This window comes from Nicrophorus vespilloides, unplaced genomic scaffold (genome assembly GCF_001412225.1).
Source record: "Nicrophorus vespilloides isolate i.1.1-1 unplaced genomic scaffold, Nicve_v1.0, whole genome shotgun sequence".
Lineage (NCBI taxonomy): Eukaryota > Metazoa > Arthropoda > Insecta > Coleoptera > Silphidae > Nicrophorus > Nicrophorus vespilloides.
Window position 1 is genome coordinate 103,045 of NW_017097589.1, and position 19,458 is coordinate 122,502.

Genomic DNA, 19,458 nt, shown 5'->3' on the forward strand with positions numbered 1-19,458 from the left:
TTTTACAATTATACTTTAAAGATTTATTAATTCGCTAATAATATACAATTGAAAATAATCTTTTTAAATTTTAAAGTCTAGAATCTTGTCAGAAGGAAATAATTTATTTTAGAAATAAAAAGAATCAGGTCGAATTCAATAAATGTGTGTTGTAATATGTTTACTAGATTCTAATTTAGTTTACATTTATCTTATAATCATTAAAGAAATGTTGATTTATTCATGAAATTCAATTACTTAGATATGTTTCTACTCTCTCCATCTGCAAGCATACATTTCTAAGCAAATTACAATGTATAAATTATAATTGTATTTAAAGAGTTTTATGAATTCTATTACATTATTCAATGTATTTAGAACTATTTAAAAAAATATTAATGTTCTCCAAAGTGAGTTAAATAAAAGTAAATTAAATTATAGTTAAGATCAAAAAGTTTCTTCATTTTTAAGAATGCAATTAAAATGAAATAAACGTTATTTAATTATTTAAAACTGTAAGTTTACAAAATTATAATTACTTCTTGGTCATTTTGATTTTGATTATGATTAAGTATATCATTCATATATGAACTACAATTCATATAATTTTGATTGATAAAAATGATTCATGATTTTTTAAACGTCAATCAATTTTAGTTTATTTAAAATTCAACATTCGTAAGTTTTTCCTTGCTGAAACTAAATTTTGAAATGTATATATAAAATTAACAATATATTTAAGTGATTCAACTTTGTTAAGTAATTCCGTACATCATAAATGAGCTAATGAAACAAGTAAAACCAGTTCGAGCAACACTGTTATTGATTATTGAAGTATACTTTACGTTATTTAGGGTAATCTTGTTTGAGGTTTAATTTAAAAAAAAAGAAATATAATGTGAAGAAATGCTGTGAGTCGATGCACAAATAATAATTATATGTTATTGGAACCGCAAAAATTGCGTCCGAGGAACGAGTCTTAAGCATTGCAGACGTGAAACGTGTTTTCGGAAAGTAAATGAATGCAATTATATTTTTTTTTTAATTGAAAGAAAAAAGGAAAGGTTTCATTTTCACTTTTGTTATTGAAATTTTTCAATAATTAATTATATTTTTAATTACATTTTTATTTTATTATATAATTTTGTATATAATAATGAAAATAAATTCGTAATTTTAGGTAATCTTTTCAGACGTGAATTCACGCAATTTTGATTATAATTAAATAAAAAGTATTTATTTTAACTGATGCAATTAGAAATTTCATAAATTACTTATTTATTTTTTATTATATTAAATAAAATTTTATATAATAATGAAAATAATTTACTTATTTTAAGTAAACGTTGCTGACGTGAATGTGAAATTCATGCAAATTTCAGTCATTACTTATGATTTTGATTACAACTTTTTTTTTAAACTTATTTACCATACTGTAAAGAAATGCTTAAGAAATCCATGATTTTAAGTTATGTGTGGACTTTATCGTATTGAGATGAAACGAAATGTACTCAACTTTCTTATCTTGGATAAACGGAATATGAAAAAGTCCGCTTTCTAAATAATGAAAGATTATAGAATGGTTATGTAAGCAGAGGTTATTGAGCTGGTTGTGTATTAATTAGATGTTATCGGTCGTCATGGAGAGAGATGAAAGAAGTATAGAAAGAAGACCGGTGACAAAAAGGCTATGTTCTGTTCCCATGGATACGGCTAATATGGTGAATGGTATTGTGCAGTCAGTCAATCATCTGATCATGCGGATAGCGCTGATGATTTAGGAGGTAGCGATTTTCGTGTGATGCCGACGAGGAGGAGAATCAAATGGTCGAAGCATATCGAAGGTATCCATCGATCACGGATGTAATTGAAAATTGAACGCACACTCGACCGACGTTTAATTAAGATACCTAAGTAGATTGATTCCGTGCACTGTTTTGCATTTTGATTGCATTTTCTGGTCGCGTGATCCTGCCTCTTCCTTCCTCCCATTTCTTTTTATCCTTCTCCTCCTTCCAACCTATCATTTATCGATCAGCTCTGTACGTGCTGCATAAAGTACTTTTCAAGTTTCCTTTTAACGTTCCGAGAAGTTATTTCTTATTTTGCACAGAGAGCAGCATCTCTTACTTACTTCCCACAGTTCCAACGACCTATCACCAATTGTCATCTAATAAACTCCAATCAGCTTCTGCTTCAAAAAATTAATAGTTTTCATGGTAACGTAGGATTTATATGCACAGATTTTGCTAATCGTACTTTGATGAATTTTTCTTTGAAAACTTATTGATTCAGTTGAAATGTTGTTAAAATGTTGAACGTAATAAGAAAGTTTGTTGCTGTAATAATAAAGACAATAAATTAAAAGATTTTTCTTTTCGCAAATTGTATAAATCTACATATCCGGACTAAACGAGTTATAGTATCAATCATTTTTGTACTGAAGCAAATTACTTAAACCTTTTTGGACCTATATAATTCATCTTTAAGAATAAGGGTAATCAATTATTAAAAGAAATTTAGTAGAAACTATGCATATACTTCACTTCGTAAATCACGATTTCGTGTATGAATTAAGTTCAAGGGATGCGTTACGTTCGTAGCTGTCGATGTTAATTAAAATCCAACAAAAACAAGCAAAAATAGTAAACTGATCGTAAAGCATGTGTCTCGACAATGGGAATTACCTGCGGTAATGTTGGAAATTGCTCTTCGACTCAAACTCATTACGTGCACTATAATTTCGCGTTGTTCGGCATTTTCAGGTGGGGAATGAGACTGAGAGTATAATTGTCGTTCGTGGTAGATCGGAATTAATATTGACGTTGCTCAACTTTCAAAGGATTGGCAATTCAACGTCTTATTTATTGCTCAATCATTAACTGTTATTTGCATGAAACGTATTTCTTGCTCTGATTTTGTTTTGTAACCTGTAATAAGCTGTCAAAGTAAAAAAAAACTACTTTTAAACGTCAAAAAATCAAGACGTAAACATTCATGTATGTATTGTCAAATGTATATTATTTACGGACGAGTGGCGGATTTATTCGCCATACACTTTACATAGTAGTGGCACAATCATCCAATATTAGTTCTAAGCGAGGCGCTACAAGTATTTTTCAGACGGAGTCGTAATTACTTTTGATAAAGCTTTGGCTTTAGTTCTGTAGAAGTAGAAGTCATGTAACCAAAATACGCCACAACATAATAATGCATCACAATTCGTATATGTACGTTTTCTTATTTGTTTCAAGAAATTGTAAAAATCTATTAAGAGCATATTGTAATTAAACACTTTGAGCACAATGCTTCTTCGTTTCTAAACGCCCCCAACTACATGCAACGACATTGTAATATACGTGTCCTGTTAATTGAAGAGGAATTTTAATTAACGAAAAGGCAATTAAAGAAAAGCGCGAAAGTAAGTAATTATTATCCCCGGCGACTGTGATCTTATCACCGATGAAAATCAATTATAAATTACCATCACAATGGATCTTTAAACATTGCGCATAATTTCCTAGTTGTTCCATTGCACCCACACAAAAGGCACAGTCACAAAGACGAGAGCACCTCATTAAAAAATCGGAATCAACACATAAATAGAAATAAAAAGACGAGTATAAAAAAAAAAGCATCTACATCTATATATAATTAATAATCGAAAGCACTTAAGCTCTTGCATATATAATTGTATAACTATAAATACATACGGTAATTATTAATAGCCGATGTTATCGTTCCGACCAAACTGACTGGCAATCTTTATTTATTATTCGCTGACAGCCTCTCGCCTGAGAATCTTCAGCTCTCCTCTACTCAGTTCATCTCTCTCTCGCACGCATTATCCTCCTTAATCACATCTCTCTTTCTCTACCTTATCCTTGCAAGAATCCCTATCAAGAATCATCTTCTTTTTATTTTTACTTCGCTCCAAGAGTTCTTGATTTTCCGCACGTAAATTTATATCGAAGGCGTCGTGGGCAGTCGCTGAACCCTCGAGATCCGACTAATAATGACTTTATTAAGACTACTTATTACTCGGAATTAGGGGAAATCCGTTGTTGATGATGATGATTACGATGATGATGATGATGCGAGACTTTCTACTTCGGCCCATTTCGTCTCGCATTATGCACGTTTTTAATTTTTCTCTTCTTCTTTTTTTGTTTTGTTTTGTTCATTCTCTGTTCCAACTCTTCGGTTCCTGAGTTTATGGTCATGGCATTTTAATAAACATTCATCATATCCATTATGGAACGCGTATAATTATTTCATTATTTATTTATTCACGAAACCATCCATGGTTTTACATCAGGTATAATCACAATCATGCATGCACAATTACTGAAATATTAAATTCGTACATGTTTATTTATCCTGCTTTTGCTCCGTTTATTTTCTTCCCATCTCTTTTCCTCTGTTGTTTCTACAAGGAATACTATAATTTTTTTTTGCATGCAGACGCGATTAATGTTAATTTCGTGCAATATTTATTAAAGTCCCTCACATTATTTAACCGCCGCAATTTTTGCCCATTCAATTAAATGATACGTAATTATTTTTTATTACCAAAATTGCATATCTCGTCCGCACTGAATTACCGAAGACCGTAACATAAATCTGACCGATATTGAAACTGCAATGAACAACATTGTGAATTACTGCTCATTTAATTCCATTCCCCAAATTTATTTATTTACATCAGACGAGTTAACTTTAACTTAGTTTATGTAAATTTATATTAATTTAAAGTCTGCATAATTCCTGTATTTAAATTCTATTTTATTGTTAATACAATATTATTGAGGTATCATTTCTTATACTATAAGTAATGATGATTAATTTAGATTATTATTTTGAAAGTGACTTAAGTCCAACGCTTAAGTGTATCTTAGAGACTTAAATTTACAATTTCTATGAAAATAATTACCATAAATGGAGTTAAGTCACTTTCAAAATTAACAATTAGATTTATTATCAAATTTGAAAGAGCTCCAGTCGACATAGTTTAAAATGCTTGAAAATCAATACTCAATTTGTTTAAATTTAATAAAATGTTAATTGTTTTCTCAATAAAATTGTTAATAAGTTTTAGTAAAATTAAACTATAATAGATTAAATAGATTGAAAAGATTTATATGATAGCTGGGTGTTTGAGAAATGTAGCAAGTATTCATAGATTGTTGTGGTTTCTTGTCCATTTGGCTGTAATAGCCAAATGGTTAAGTCGCCCTACCCACGATTGAACCGGTGTCGGTTCGAATCCTGGTCAAGTCAGGTCCTTTGTGAGTCCCTTCGCAAGCACTGAGAGGGCTTACAAAAGATAGGGCCATCGTACATCACAGATGGACAGTGAAATTAATGAGGTTTAGCATATGAACCTTAAGCCAAGTCGATGGACAATGACAATGTTAAGGATAGCAGCAGGAAATAGTTGAATCGCAGAGCATCAATATACTACTGAAGTTAACCTACAAGACGACAGCTAAGCAACAAATTAAAAACATCAAATCATCATAATGGTTAAATTTACTCAATGTTCACATTGATGAACAGATTGTGAATAAAATTATAAGACATAAAAAAAAATTTGGCTGTAATTCGCGTTCAAATTTGAAATAATTTAAAAATTTTCATAATATTAGAAAAATTTCCCGAAAAAATTGCTGAATTTTATACATTCTCATCGGCTTTGTTCGTATTAATAAAAAAAACAATTGTTATTTAACATTTAAGAACTTATGAAAGAACAAAATCTCGGACTCAGTTGACTTTCTCTTGTAATAATAAAAAAAAATATGCTCTCGGTTTATGTCATAAAATAAGTTAATTAACTGATTTTAAGGTAATAATACAAATGTGGAATTTTAATGCGCTCTACTTAATCCATTTTAATTAAATTTTCTTATTAGATAATACAAATTAATTAGTATTTTAATTACACAGAAAATTATTAGTTTTATGATTGGAAATGAGAAAAAAGAAATATTTCAAATTTTGTATAAAAAGATTGAAATTTTCTATTTTGGTTAATTTATATTTTTGTTAGGAAAAAAAAAACATGTTTTGGTTTCATTTATAAATTTTCCTTATAACTTTCAGTAATGAATTTATACAATAATTTGTATATCAATAAATTTATTATGTGTGGGATTTCCATTAAATTGTCTTTAATAAATCGACCAGCTCAAATTTTCTCGTAAAATTGGTTGAAGATGAGTAATAAAATATATTTGGGAGAAGAGAGTTAATTATTAGTTCATAAACGTAGATTAATAAATTTTCATCTGCAATTAGAAAGTTAGTATTACAAAAAAAAACAGTATAAATCTTAATGTGTGTAATGCACGTGCGTTCTTCATCTCTAATGCACGTAAATTATCGATGTTAGAGTCGTATAAATATTGAACCGTTCGGTTGTGCGTGGGCAAACGAAAAGAAATGTACTTGCTAATAGAGTCGTAAAAAGTTTGTTGATCCACGTCCGTTTATGTAAATCCAAGGGAAACGGATCAACGAATTGGCGCAAACAGGGATTTGTCGTTGTCATGGGAACGTCCGAATTGCTCGTTTGGACGCCGACAAAAGGCGGTCGCCATCTGCATGCGATATCTGACCAATCAATCTTCTTACCTCCAATTAAAATCGCCTGTCCGTTCATTCGCGTTCCGGAATTGGCGAATTGCGAACGATTTATACGAAGTTATAATTAAGTTTATTAGAAGTTTTCAAGAACTGGGACAAAGAGAGCATTAATCATGGCGCACGAAAGCTGTGCGTTAATTCCTCCGATCGTTTGCGCCAATTTTTCCGCAGCTTCGACTTATCTATTCATCATAATGATATTTTCAGCGCACCCGAAGGTTAATTGCTTTCGATCACCTTATTTGCACTCTCCAGCACAATTCAATTAATTAAGATTGAGCAAATGTTCTTACTTTCTAATCCATTATTATTATATATATATCAACAAAAATCATCAACTTCAATACTTCATGATCTTATACACTTATTATAGATTAATGTCATGATTAATTATTATTTCATTATAAAATTACAAAATATTCAAGTAATTTTTTTGATTATATGTTTCAATTTTATTTTATAAAATATCTTTTTAATGAAAATATTTACTGAAAGATTTCCCATTAGGATTTTCATAAAAACATCAACGTTAATACTTCAAGATCTTATAATCTCATTCTATATTAATTTCATGACTTATTATTATTTCACTATAAAACTGCAAAGTAAATGTTTGATTATTTTTATTTCAATTTTATTTAATAACATATTTTTTTAATAAAAATATTTTCTAATATATTAGATTAGATTTATGATTAGAAATTTTTCATCAATTAAGGAGAATCCAATTAATTATTAATTTGTTTTTAAGAAAAAATAGAAAACAATCATAAATTAAAACATTTTTATTAAAAGAAAATAAACTTACTTTCAAGAATTTCTATTTTTTCTTTTAAATTAACAATTGTCATATTTTCCAATTGGATTTAATAATAAAATATTATAGAAACAAATTGTTAACTGTTATTAATCTTATAAAGAACTTACATTTTTGCAATGAAAGATTACAGTTCCGACTAATTAATTTTAAATGATATGATAGCAATTTTACAGTATTAAACCAATTAATGAATAGGAATTAAAAATTGTTACGTATATTGCAGAAACACTTATTTTAAATTACAGATATATGCAAATGTAATACACTTCAAGTTTATAACGAATATTAAACGAAGAAATTATGAATGTTAAAATAGTTTTTAACTGTAACTACCAATAATTTATTTAACATTAAGAGATTTGTTGCATTTTTATAAAAATATATTTACAATTAAAATAAATCACATTTTTTTTTGTACTCTTGAAATGATCAATTTTTCTAAGTGAATCAATAAATATTACTAAGAAATTATTGTTTACAAAAAATATTCAAAATTTCTAAATATATTCACAAACTCTTCCATTAATTTAAATGTTTTTTTTTTCTAAGTTGATAATTTTATAATAATGGTATTTTTCTTATATTTTTAGTAAAAACATTTTAATTTACTGAGATTATTATGAATATTTATTTGAATTATTCAAATATACTAAGTGATATGTTAATTTTTACATAAATTTTTCAGATTTTACTAAAAAGTTTATTGATTTTTGCATTATTAAAAGTATACAAATATAAACCAATTATTTGAATTCCAAAACTTTTTGTTGGCTTTAAATGGAACATTTATAATAATTAATATAGGTTTGAAAAAGTAATGTAATTGAATGCATTCCTCTTAGTATCGGCGTTATTATGAAAGACTAAATATGTGATTATTTTATAAATATGCATGAGATGTTAGGTGCATTCGTTTTGTTTCATCCACATTTAATAACGTGATTATCTCGTGCATTTGTGGAACGATTGAGATATCTTTTAGAATAATGGCGTGTCTTCTGAGACGTTCGAACCCGGCGGAAATATATAAAACTCATATAGAGAATAATTAAGAAATTATCTGGAAATGTAACGAGCGACCGGCGAGTCATTATCCCCCATCTCATGAAACCTGTTGCATTTGAATGAGCGTTTGTGTTCGTGAACGTATGAATCAATTGGAAATGGAATGCCGTGCATCGCTACTCTTTTAGTCCTCCGGATCTTGTCCTTAAAATGTGTGTGTATCTCTAATGTTCGCAGGCGGTGATAAAGAAGTCGAGGGTAACTTGCAAATGTCACGGAGTGTCTGGCTCCTGCTCACTGATCACCTGCTGGCAGCAGCTGCCGACCTTCAGGGAAGTTGGTAAGTACTGAAGAGACCGGTAATGCTCTTGGAAGATGAATATGAAGAAGAACGGAGAGCGGCGGCGGCTGCGTTGGAACAAATCACTTTGGCGGTGTACGATCAGATGAAAGAAGAGGTCTTCGCAGGAAGTGTGGTGGCCGCTCTCTCGCTGTTCAAATGTTTTCTTCCTTTATTTTGTTTTGTTTCTGGGGTGAGGAGAGGTCAAAACCGGACCGAACCGGCATCTTCAGACGGGGATGGACTTTTGCTCTTCCCAATTATCTGAACGTCGTGTCTTTTTGACTGCGCAGATTTCGTGGTTAATTACCATTTGCAATCTGGCTTCTCCTATTATAAATGTACATGCAATTTTCAAACATGATTTCATCTCATGATCATAAAAAATGTGTATATTTCAAATGCACAATTTTCATTCGTAGATTTTCATGTTTTCACTTTTGATTAATAATTTTCCAAATACGCTTGGACTAAATAATATAATGTTTCTTCGTTTTGACGTTGAATTAAAAAAAAATACATCATATCAATTACAATTTGATGCAAACTAATAGAAACCGTACTATGCAAGGTATTGCTGTAAACTGATAATTAAAGGTATTGTTTAAAAAAATCTGAAAAAATTGGACAACTTACATGAAATGAGACGAGGCGATTAGAGCAATAAGTGATTTGATATTTTACAGATTTTTCATCGATAATTGCATTTTACTGCTGATTGAAATGATCACACGTTTCCAAAGATCGATTTTGATTTAACGATCTGATGAGAATGGCTATGATAATGACAAAATATGTTTATTAGAAAGCAAAAGCCATCAAGCAACCAGTTTTAGGAAAATTGATTGCAGCTAATAGTAGCCAGGCAGGCGCTACCGGTTCTCATAATAAAGTAACGCATTCAATTTGTAATGCATTTAAAGTTTCCATTATCTTTGGCATCCGAAAGCTGTCCGAAACGCAGTTAATACCGAAGATAATAAATAGGAAGGCGTGAACGGATTTTTCGAGAGCGCAATTAGATGAAATTAAAGCCTTTGTAATTTCTGTATTTATGTGGCATTTGGACATCTCAAGATGCAGATGCATTGGATGATTTTCTTTATACGCTTCGAAGTGTTTATCGGAATGGGACAAAACTAATAACCATCATTAGTTGTATTATCCACGGTTGGTAATAAAATTGAAAAAGGGGCCGAAGAGATGGTGCATCATGGTATGCTATGGTATGGTAATGCAGCTCGTTTGTATTTATGTAGATTCGGACACTGGAGCGCTTGTAACTGACAGGTCATAGGTCATAACTTCGGCTAACAAGACGTCTCGATGGTCGAGCAACAAATACGTCTTCTCCAATAGCCTCACATTTCAATAGACGTTGTCAATACTGCGCTTTAGCGAAAACACAAACTCAATACAAACCAACCTTTAAAATAACAGTTTGTTAAATACGTCAATCGCTTGCACATTTAGTTACATATCTCCAAACTGATATAATCTATCAACTGTCATACTAAAATTAAAGACAAAATATCACAAGCATTTTGTTTAATTTCCTTAAATGTATATACAAATTTAATAAAGGGTGTCCCAAAAAGGACTTAAATTTTAAATTCGCCGCCATTTGTTTCACAGTAAAACCAGAGTAGATATTTTGATATGCTGTCATTAGTGAACATTGAGGATAAGTACAAGATCGGACAACGCGTAGTAATTGTAAAAAACTCACTTAAAAAATGTGAACATTTTACAATAAATCAATAAATTTGACTTCTTTCTTTGGCTTTATCTTAAGGATAGTATTTACATCAATAAACCACAATTCATAGAAGACCTCAAGATGAATTTCGATAACACATCACCTAAATTTCACAGTAATTATGTGAACATTTTATGGACAATTTCGTCAAAAGAGTGAACATGTACTAAAAAATTATGGGCTGTCAATTGTCAGATTACAAAACATCTGTCACATAACTTCCATATCAACACTTTCTAATAAAGCAATAATATTATCAATTATCTAATAAAAAATGTGTTTTATTAAAAAAATAAAATATCAATTCATTTTAATATTGAACAATAAACCAACGTTTCTCACGGCTAAACATTGGGTTAAGTTTTCTATGAGTAAAAAAATGACAGCTGTCAAACCGAGCAACTTAGCAAATGGGTCGCATTGCAACAAACTAAAATTAATTGTGTTTTTTTTTTGTTGTTGTATTGAAATTTCTTTAAATGTTAATGAGAAAATATCAATTCCTCAAGTTGTTGAGATTGTAGAAAGTCGTTGCGCTTTATGTAACAAAATAAATTCGCTGCTGGATATATTCCTTTGGTAAGAATTGAATATTCATAGTGGTAACATTCTACGTAAAATTTATTGTCGTCTTTCAATTAACGCGCAAACTCACTATACATAATAATACACTACATATTTCATGAAATGAAAGTGATAACTTGTATCTATTGAAGAATAAATAGGAAGTTTATGGAGGAAACTCAAAACGAATTTACAAATCTTACAACTTTTTTATACCAATAATTAACCTAAAAATTACAACATTTAAAAAACTTTCGTTTATTATCTTAGCTGTAAATAAAAATACAGATAATATAATTTATTTTTATTAAAGTGTAGACTAATTCGTAGAATTTACTTGCATGCCTAAGATATGATTCATTATTTAACCATTAGAATTGATTGCGTTTTAATTATCTTAAATAATAATAGAAGATCATTAAAGTACATTTATTAAGTATATTATTTAACGATCGGCTATAAAAGTAATGAATTCAATTTAATATTGTTACGTTACGTTACGTTTTAGTATTTCCTTACTCAATTAATTTGTCTAATTAAATAGTTTCCTCTAATAAAAATTGCAGTTTTCATCACCAAGTCATTGAATTAAAATTTCTATTTATTTCTTGAATTAAAAAATCATAATACAAATTTATCTGACAAAAATTACAATAGAATATAATTTTAAATCTCCAATTGAATTAATCATGAAATACAAATATCATCTGATAAACATGAGAGTTTTTAACAAATTACAATGTTAAAATCTCTAATTATTACTTGTAACGTTTGTAACTGACAGGTCTCACATTTTTATAGCGGTGGCAATTTTTATTGTCGGGATTTCTCGACAATCAAAATCTCGAAATTCGAAATCCCGACAGAATTAAAATCCCAACAGTATCTTTTATTATTTGATATTATGATGATATATTCATACTAAAGCTTAACAGTAAGAAATACAACATCAATACAAACCAACCGTCAAAATTACAGTCTGTTTATTTACGTCAATCGCTTTTACATTTAGTTGCATAACTCCAAACTGATATATCCATCAACTGTCATGAATTAAAGTCAATATTTTGACGTTTTAATCTTTTATTTTGTGTTCATTACGAATTAATTTAAAAAATACAAATATGCGTTCCTTTTTTTATTGGTCTTGAAATGACAGCTGTTATTTTTTTGTCAAAGCGAGAAACTTAGCAATGACAAGAAATCAAAATTTGAAAATATTATTTGTACTCGAAATTATCATAAAAAAACGTAATTTCGAAAAAAACTAATTATTTCTTGGTTTAAACATAAAAATGAATATGAATATTTATTATTTCTTGTAAGAACTTTTTTTTTGGGATTCAATTTTTGAAATTTGTCTCATTATTTTCTATTCTGTACTAGAATTACTCTTTAAAGTTAGTTAAGAAAATTGGAATTGATGTATGGAAATTAGAATTTTCTGAAATGTAACTCTACATCTGATGCATTAGTTACAAAGTTAACATGTTTTGTGCATTCGTTTGCGCTTGGGAATGCAGATTTATTGATATGTCGATGCATGTTTTCTGGAGCAGCGTTGTTATGCAATAATAGTTCGTATAGATAATCTTGGGATTTCGGTCGGTGAGAGGAGAGAGAAAGAGACGATCAGACGATGACCGGAATCCCAGTTACGTAATGAATGTCGGAGTGTCGTGCTTTAAGTGCTTCCAGAAGGAGAGCTACGAACCATTTCATCGAATCGCAGATACCATTCCAACGTAAATCGTATCACCACAAGATATTTCGATTATTATTACCTTGGCGATTTTACTTACTCGGATGTGCCGTAACGGGCGAGACGTAATGGCCGCAGAAGAAGATGTTGGTTCGCATTAAAGGAAACGCAGAAATGTTATCTGCCGCCTCATCAGAGATTCGTCTCGTATCATCATTTTCAGCGGATGCTGAAAATGGACCTCCGGCGACGCTAAATTATATACCTGCAATTCACAATCATTACACTTTTCTTCATCACTTTTTCTTTTCGTCTTCAACATTCAACTACAATAAAAAGTTAATGTACGAATTACATGTATTATGAATGATTTCCAACATAAATTCTGAATGTATAGACGTGTTTTTCTAACGTTTCATGTATAAAATTATTTAAAGTTAGTTTTTACTAATGCCAATAGACTCATTTTATTCCCAAATTATGTGTCTTTAGTATGTATATTTATAGATTGTTATAAATCTATAGATTATTAAGATATTTAAAAAAAAATATATGATTTGTTTTTTCGAATGTTCAACATTGTCTTACTTAAAGCTTCAAAACTATTTAAGAAGAAATAACAATAATATTCAAACAATGCAATGTAATTTGATGTTTAAATATGCTATAAACTGCATAAGACATAATTTATTAAAAACTAGTTGTAAGTAAGTAAGTAAACACGTTTCAACAAGTACATTGTGTGAATCGTGTGAATGCTTTCGAATGTAGTATAAATTATTTATAAACCTTTTGTTGCTCCATTGAAAAACCGTAAAACGTTGATTAACACTTTCCGTCTTGCGACGTATTCACGTCTTCACGGAACTGAAATAATAGCAACAATAGTTAAGTTAGGCATTTGCAAAACCAACAGCAAATTACATTCACACGCTCTTAACGCAAATGATCATCGATGTAAAGAAGGTGATTTACAAAATGATCAGAAATGTTTTTGTGAATTATAACAGAACGAAAGTAAATACAGCATTACCTCGCATAGTGCGGATTCACTGCCAAATAAACAAACTAAATTATTGTATTTTGTACGATTTTTATTCGGGGGTCAATCAGTGCGAGATGCGAAGTTTTCCTATATGAGTTGAATAAAAATGATTAAAAAAGAAAAATTACAGTTTGATCAGAAATCTTCAAGGAATTATTGTTATGCAAAAACGAAAGTTAATGTAATATAAGTGGAGTAAAAAGAATGTTAATTTAAAGGAGAAGAATTACAAAATGCTCCTAAGAGAACCAAAACGGAACGAAAGTGCAAATACAATTATTTACGCAAAAAAAAAACGAAGAACGTTTATTTTGTAATTCAATTTAATTGTCGTAGCTTCGATAGTCACCATAATACTTTCACCGCTCTGCAATAATTGCAGAAACTGGATTTGTCTCAGCCTAATTAGAATTTAGTGCGGGACACGATTAAAATACCTTTACTCGAAGATGATGAAATCGGTATAGGAAAAAAAGAGAGATGAAAAAAAATATAATGTAACGTTGCGCAAGGAAATCACTTTCTCACGATGTTCAAAACCATTCGGTTTATGTGGACCAAGTTGCTCAAGTGATCTTGTTTTGCACCGGAACTGTTTACCATCATTACCTATTACCGTTCAACATCTTTGGGCTCGAGATGTGTTTTCATCTCTTCACATTCAAATTAGTCAGGCTCGCCGCGATGGGATTTAAATTTATGTAATCCCCGAAGCTAAGCTCACTTTATGGTTGTAATTCCTTCTAAATACAACTTACAATTGAAGAAATAACAATAAAGTAAAAGCTACACAGTCGCCTGTCACAAGACTCCATTCAACTTTTTTTTATCTTTTATATGTTGAATAACTTCAAATTGTTACTTTCTTTTAAATTAACGCTTGAAAAAGTTGTGTTTTCATATTTTAGTGATTTTTCTGAAAATTATAATAGATTGAATGGATTGAAAAGATGCATATGAAAGCTGGATGATTGGATAATGTAGCAATGTTTTCACATTTTAGTAAATTTCTCAAAAACTATATTAGATTGAATGAAATCAAAAGATGTCTATGAAAGCTGGATTCGCGTTTACATTATAAAAAATGTGTTCAAAGTCGAAATATTACTACACAAAAATCATATCATATCATATTTTTTGATATTTCTATAGAATCGTAAAGTATTTATTAAAAATGTAAAGGTGTTGGTTTTCGAAGTCTTAAAAATTTCATTGGTTGAAGTTTGAAAGAAAATTAGATAAATCTACATGAATTGAGTATGCGTGTTGGTTTAAGTTAAGGGTGAGACAGACACAAAGGTTTCGAATAGCGCGGATCGTTGAAATGCATGCGTATAATGCGAGGTGGATGTTGTCAGTATTGGCGAAAGCGTCTCTTGCGAAACAGCAATTTCTTGAGTTATAGGTAATTAAAAGCAAACACGGGTCGTGCCTCGGAGCTCGCATCCCGCATGCAAATCTCGGAATTGCCATTTTAAATATTACACCTGATATTGATTTATTGCGCGGTGGCATTAAAGGTCGCACCTGAAATGCACTAACTCAATTCTTAGCATGCAAATGTTGTTGTCGTTTGTTGTTGTTGTTGATGATGATGACGATTTACGCAAAAAAAAATTAACAATCTGTATATTCTTTTCGATCTCATCGGGTTTCTTCTTCAGGTTGAAAGAGTTCGGAACAAGGGTAACGATTAGCATATACATTTATGAGAGATCGAATGTACATCAAGTCCATGTTGAGAGGATGAATGTTGATGCTGACGATGGATCTTTTCTCGCAGCAGCTTTCCACTACTTTCGGCCGCACACGTCGCATTTGCATACGTAATCAAATCTTCTCGCTACAAATTTACCTTCGCCGCATTTTACGAGCGTGCATTGTATATTATTCCGTTCTTGAATTCGCAATTCCATTCATTCGCAAATTCACAATCCTTCCAATTTATCAACTGCAATTCGGGACTCACCATTAACTTGATCCAATCTTATGATCAATAAACATCAAATTTAAAGCACGCAGATTCATCTCGCTTAAAAATATTTCACTTTATTTATACATTTCTTTTGTGCTAAATCTGTAATTCTTGCAAAACCCAATAAAAATATTATAATTCTTACAATTTGGGAATTCCCATTAACTTAATTCAATCTGAAGAGCAATAAAAATCACTTTAAAGTATTTAAAATAGATTTACTATAATGAAACTTGTTTTTTTCTCTGTGTTTCATTCAAATTATTTTTCAATCAACTGCAATTCCCAATAATTTGATCCACTTTTCTTCCTCACTTTTGTTTATATTCCTTCGTCTACATCTTTCACCTATAATAAAAGTTAATGTATTACAAAGAAAAGATTATTAGTCTTTAATCAGTGTATTCCTAGTTGGTTATAAAGGCACTAAATCTTAAGATATTTACAAAAATTACAATGTGTTATTTTTGGAGAGTTTCAAATTTATTTCCATGATATTTGAAAAATAATTACTTAAAAACACAGATATTTCAGAAAAATACCAATAAGCTTATTTTATTACCAGATTATTTGTCTTTAATATGTGTATTCACAGTTGATTATAACCCTATTAAATCTTAAGATATTTACAAAAATGTCAAGGCGTAATTTATAAAAAAAATCCAATTGAAAATTGAAAAATAATTACTTTAAAAACACACCTACTTTATAAATAAGAAATTATTTTATTTTATTCGCAGATTATTTGTCTCTAATATATAGAGAATAATTGGTTATAAACCTACTAAATCTTAAGAAATTTAGAGAAATGGCAATGTGTTATTTTTGGAGAATTTCCATATAAAAAAATTTAAATATATTCATTTCATTCTCAGATTATTGTCTATTAAATCTTATAGATTATAGATTTAATATTTTAGAACGATTTACACTAAATCCAATTGTTTTCTTTGAAAATGCACAGTTTTCTTTTTATGGATGCACAGTTTTAGTAAGCGCTTTTGAGCTTTGAATGGTTGGATGAGTCCCCCATCCGCAATTCCTAGGACTAAATCCCTACCCTATATCAATTTGCATTCGCCACGCAAGCAAGCGTTCCCCCTAGTTAATCCTGCGGCAGACAAAAAAAAATCCTTAACTCTAATTTATAGCTTCAATTCTAGGGTAACTGCAATGGTAGAGCTTAAATATTTATCCTTGCATCAATAAATTTCATATCCTCTGCACTCTGTATTATCTACATTGTAAATAACGTGACTTACGTGGTTAATTCGTTACAAACGTTTCAGTGTAAGTCGAAAACCGCGTAAGTCGAAATATATAAAAATAATATAATATAAATCTGTGTACAGTTGCAGGAATGTTAAGTTGAGTTTTGATCCTTTCATGCAAACACGAAATGTATAAAATTCGCTCAACCGCGTATGGACTTATTGTGACTTGCATAGTACGGGTAAATGTACTATAGTGAATCCGCACTAATTGAAACCTCAGGTATGGCCAACTAAAGATAAAACCTTTAGCTTATATTTTGCAATCCAGTTGAGATATTGTGAAAACTTAAATCAGCTTTTGAAGCTTAATACTTAAGATATATATGAAGATATTTGGTATTTATTTGTGATTTCTTGTGTCTATGGAATTTGCTTGCAAAATTTAAGTTAAATAATCAAGGAATTACATGAATCCTTTGGTACAAACATGCAATTTTTGTGTAACTCACAAGTAAACATCAAGTATTGAAATTTGAATAAATGCATTGTGAAGATAAATCTTCTTGCAGATATAAATGTAATTGGATCGCGGACAGGTTTATTCGTTTCTATTAATATTGAATTGTATTTGCTATTATGATGATGATAATAATAATAAAGGTGAGACAATGCCGAACCCAGTGTTAGTGTTAATGCATGTTACTTAAAATCAATTACGTGGCGGATGATGAATGAGTGTAATAAATTAAATGTGCGCATGCAAAATCACAGCCGATGTTTACAAATGCGACTAATTGCATACGGACTATGCATGAGCTTTTCACTATAATGCGCATCAAAATTGCCGACGATTGGCAAATGGCGAACAATGAGATGAAGCTTGTAAATCATGCGATACACGATGTGGGCATTGTGTGCAAATTACAAATTCGATTATGTAAACTGACGAATCCATTCTTCCTTCCTCCTTGATATTGAATTTATGGAAGCAATTAATTATTTTCGTATGTTTTCGGACGATAAGACGCAGCCAAATGCAAGGATCTTCAACCTCAAGGAAAGATTATAATTAACAAAAGAAATTAATGACATTTCACTAAAATGATATAATATGTCAAAAATGACATGTTATCAAAGGTGATATGACATGTTAAAAATGACATTTACGATACATGATACATTCAATCAGCGTCAGATATATCCTTTTAGTTGTTTATAAGGACTTTCATTTTCTCCCCCAGATTTGTTTATAAAAGTTTATTTTAGGTTTAATTTGAAAGTAAAGATTATAATTAACAAAAAAAGATTATGACAATGACAAGATATGTCAAAAATGACATTTTATAGTAACAATTGATATATTGAATCAGCGTCAGATCAATGGATTTATCGAAGCAATTAATTAATTTAATATTTTTCGTTCAATAATTTATTTTCAGGTATTATTATTTTCTCCTCCACATTTGTTTATAAAAGACTATTTTAGGTTTATTTAATTTAAAATAAAAGGTAATAATTATCAAAAATGACATATGTAATAAAATAGATTACGTCAAATATGACATATTAAAAATGACATTTTATAGTAATAATTGACATATTCAATCAGCATCAGAAATATTAATTTTTGTTTAATTAAACTCTAAATACTAATGATGATCATTTATAAAGAAAATCTATTTTTTTTTAGGTATTTACAAAACTTTTAACATTTTCAATGATTTTCGTTATATTTTGAACCGTATTTCAACCGAAAATTCACAAAATTGACGTAGATGACAAACACAAAAGACAATTTTGATAAAACAATCATTTTCTTTACTTTATTGGACCAAAGATAGATTTTGATAAGGATGTTGCCAATAGTAAAAGTTGTGAAATGACCACCCTGATCTAAAAGTTTATTTACTTTTCAGTTCGTTCAAAACTCTACACAAATTATTTACTTGCCAAAGAAAACTGTCTTTTTCTATTAGCTTCGAGTCACACACAAACCTTGTCACAATGCTATTCAAATTATTCGATTCTTCCTTCGAGATTTATTCCCGCTTTTTACCACCTCGCTCGGTTTTTCTCTCTCACACTCACTCCATCTCTTTTCATCTATTTTATTTTTTGTTTCTTCGTCTGCTGTGGTCTCTCGGTGGAAATATCGGGACCATTGAAATGACCGCAGACCGCGTGAGTTATGCCCATACGGTCGATTTATTAAACAATTTGTCTTCGGGCTTGAATTAAGCCTTGTGGGTGTGTTCTCCTCCACAAAAGCCTCCACCGTAACCAACATAATAAACTCCACTATCACCATCGATTTTACACGCTTTAATCCTCAGAAATAACAATATTTGATTCACACTTTTCATTCTATTTTTATTCAATTTTTCCTTAAATAAATTACTGGGAATTT

The 19,458-nt window shown here is 30.0% G+C and overlaps 1 protein-coding gene across 4 annotated transcripts in view; it reads left to right on the plus strand.

Moving 5' to 3' along the window:
• The window catches only part of LOC108560493 (protein Wnt-5b-like), a 63,419-nt gene that overhangs the window by 41,250 nt on the left and 2,711 nt on the right, over positions 1–19,458 (plus strand). For all 4 annotated transcript variants that reach the window (XM_017918063.1, XM_017918060.1, XM_017918062.1 and 1 more), the window contains one exon: positions 8,690–8,792. In XM_017918063.1, coding sequence (XP_017773552.1) covers positions 8,690–8,792 — 103 coding nt within the window. The remainder of the gene's footprint in view (positions 1–8,689; positions 8,793–19,458) is intronic.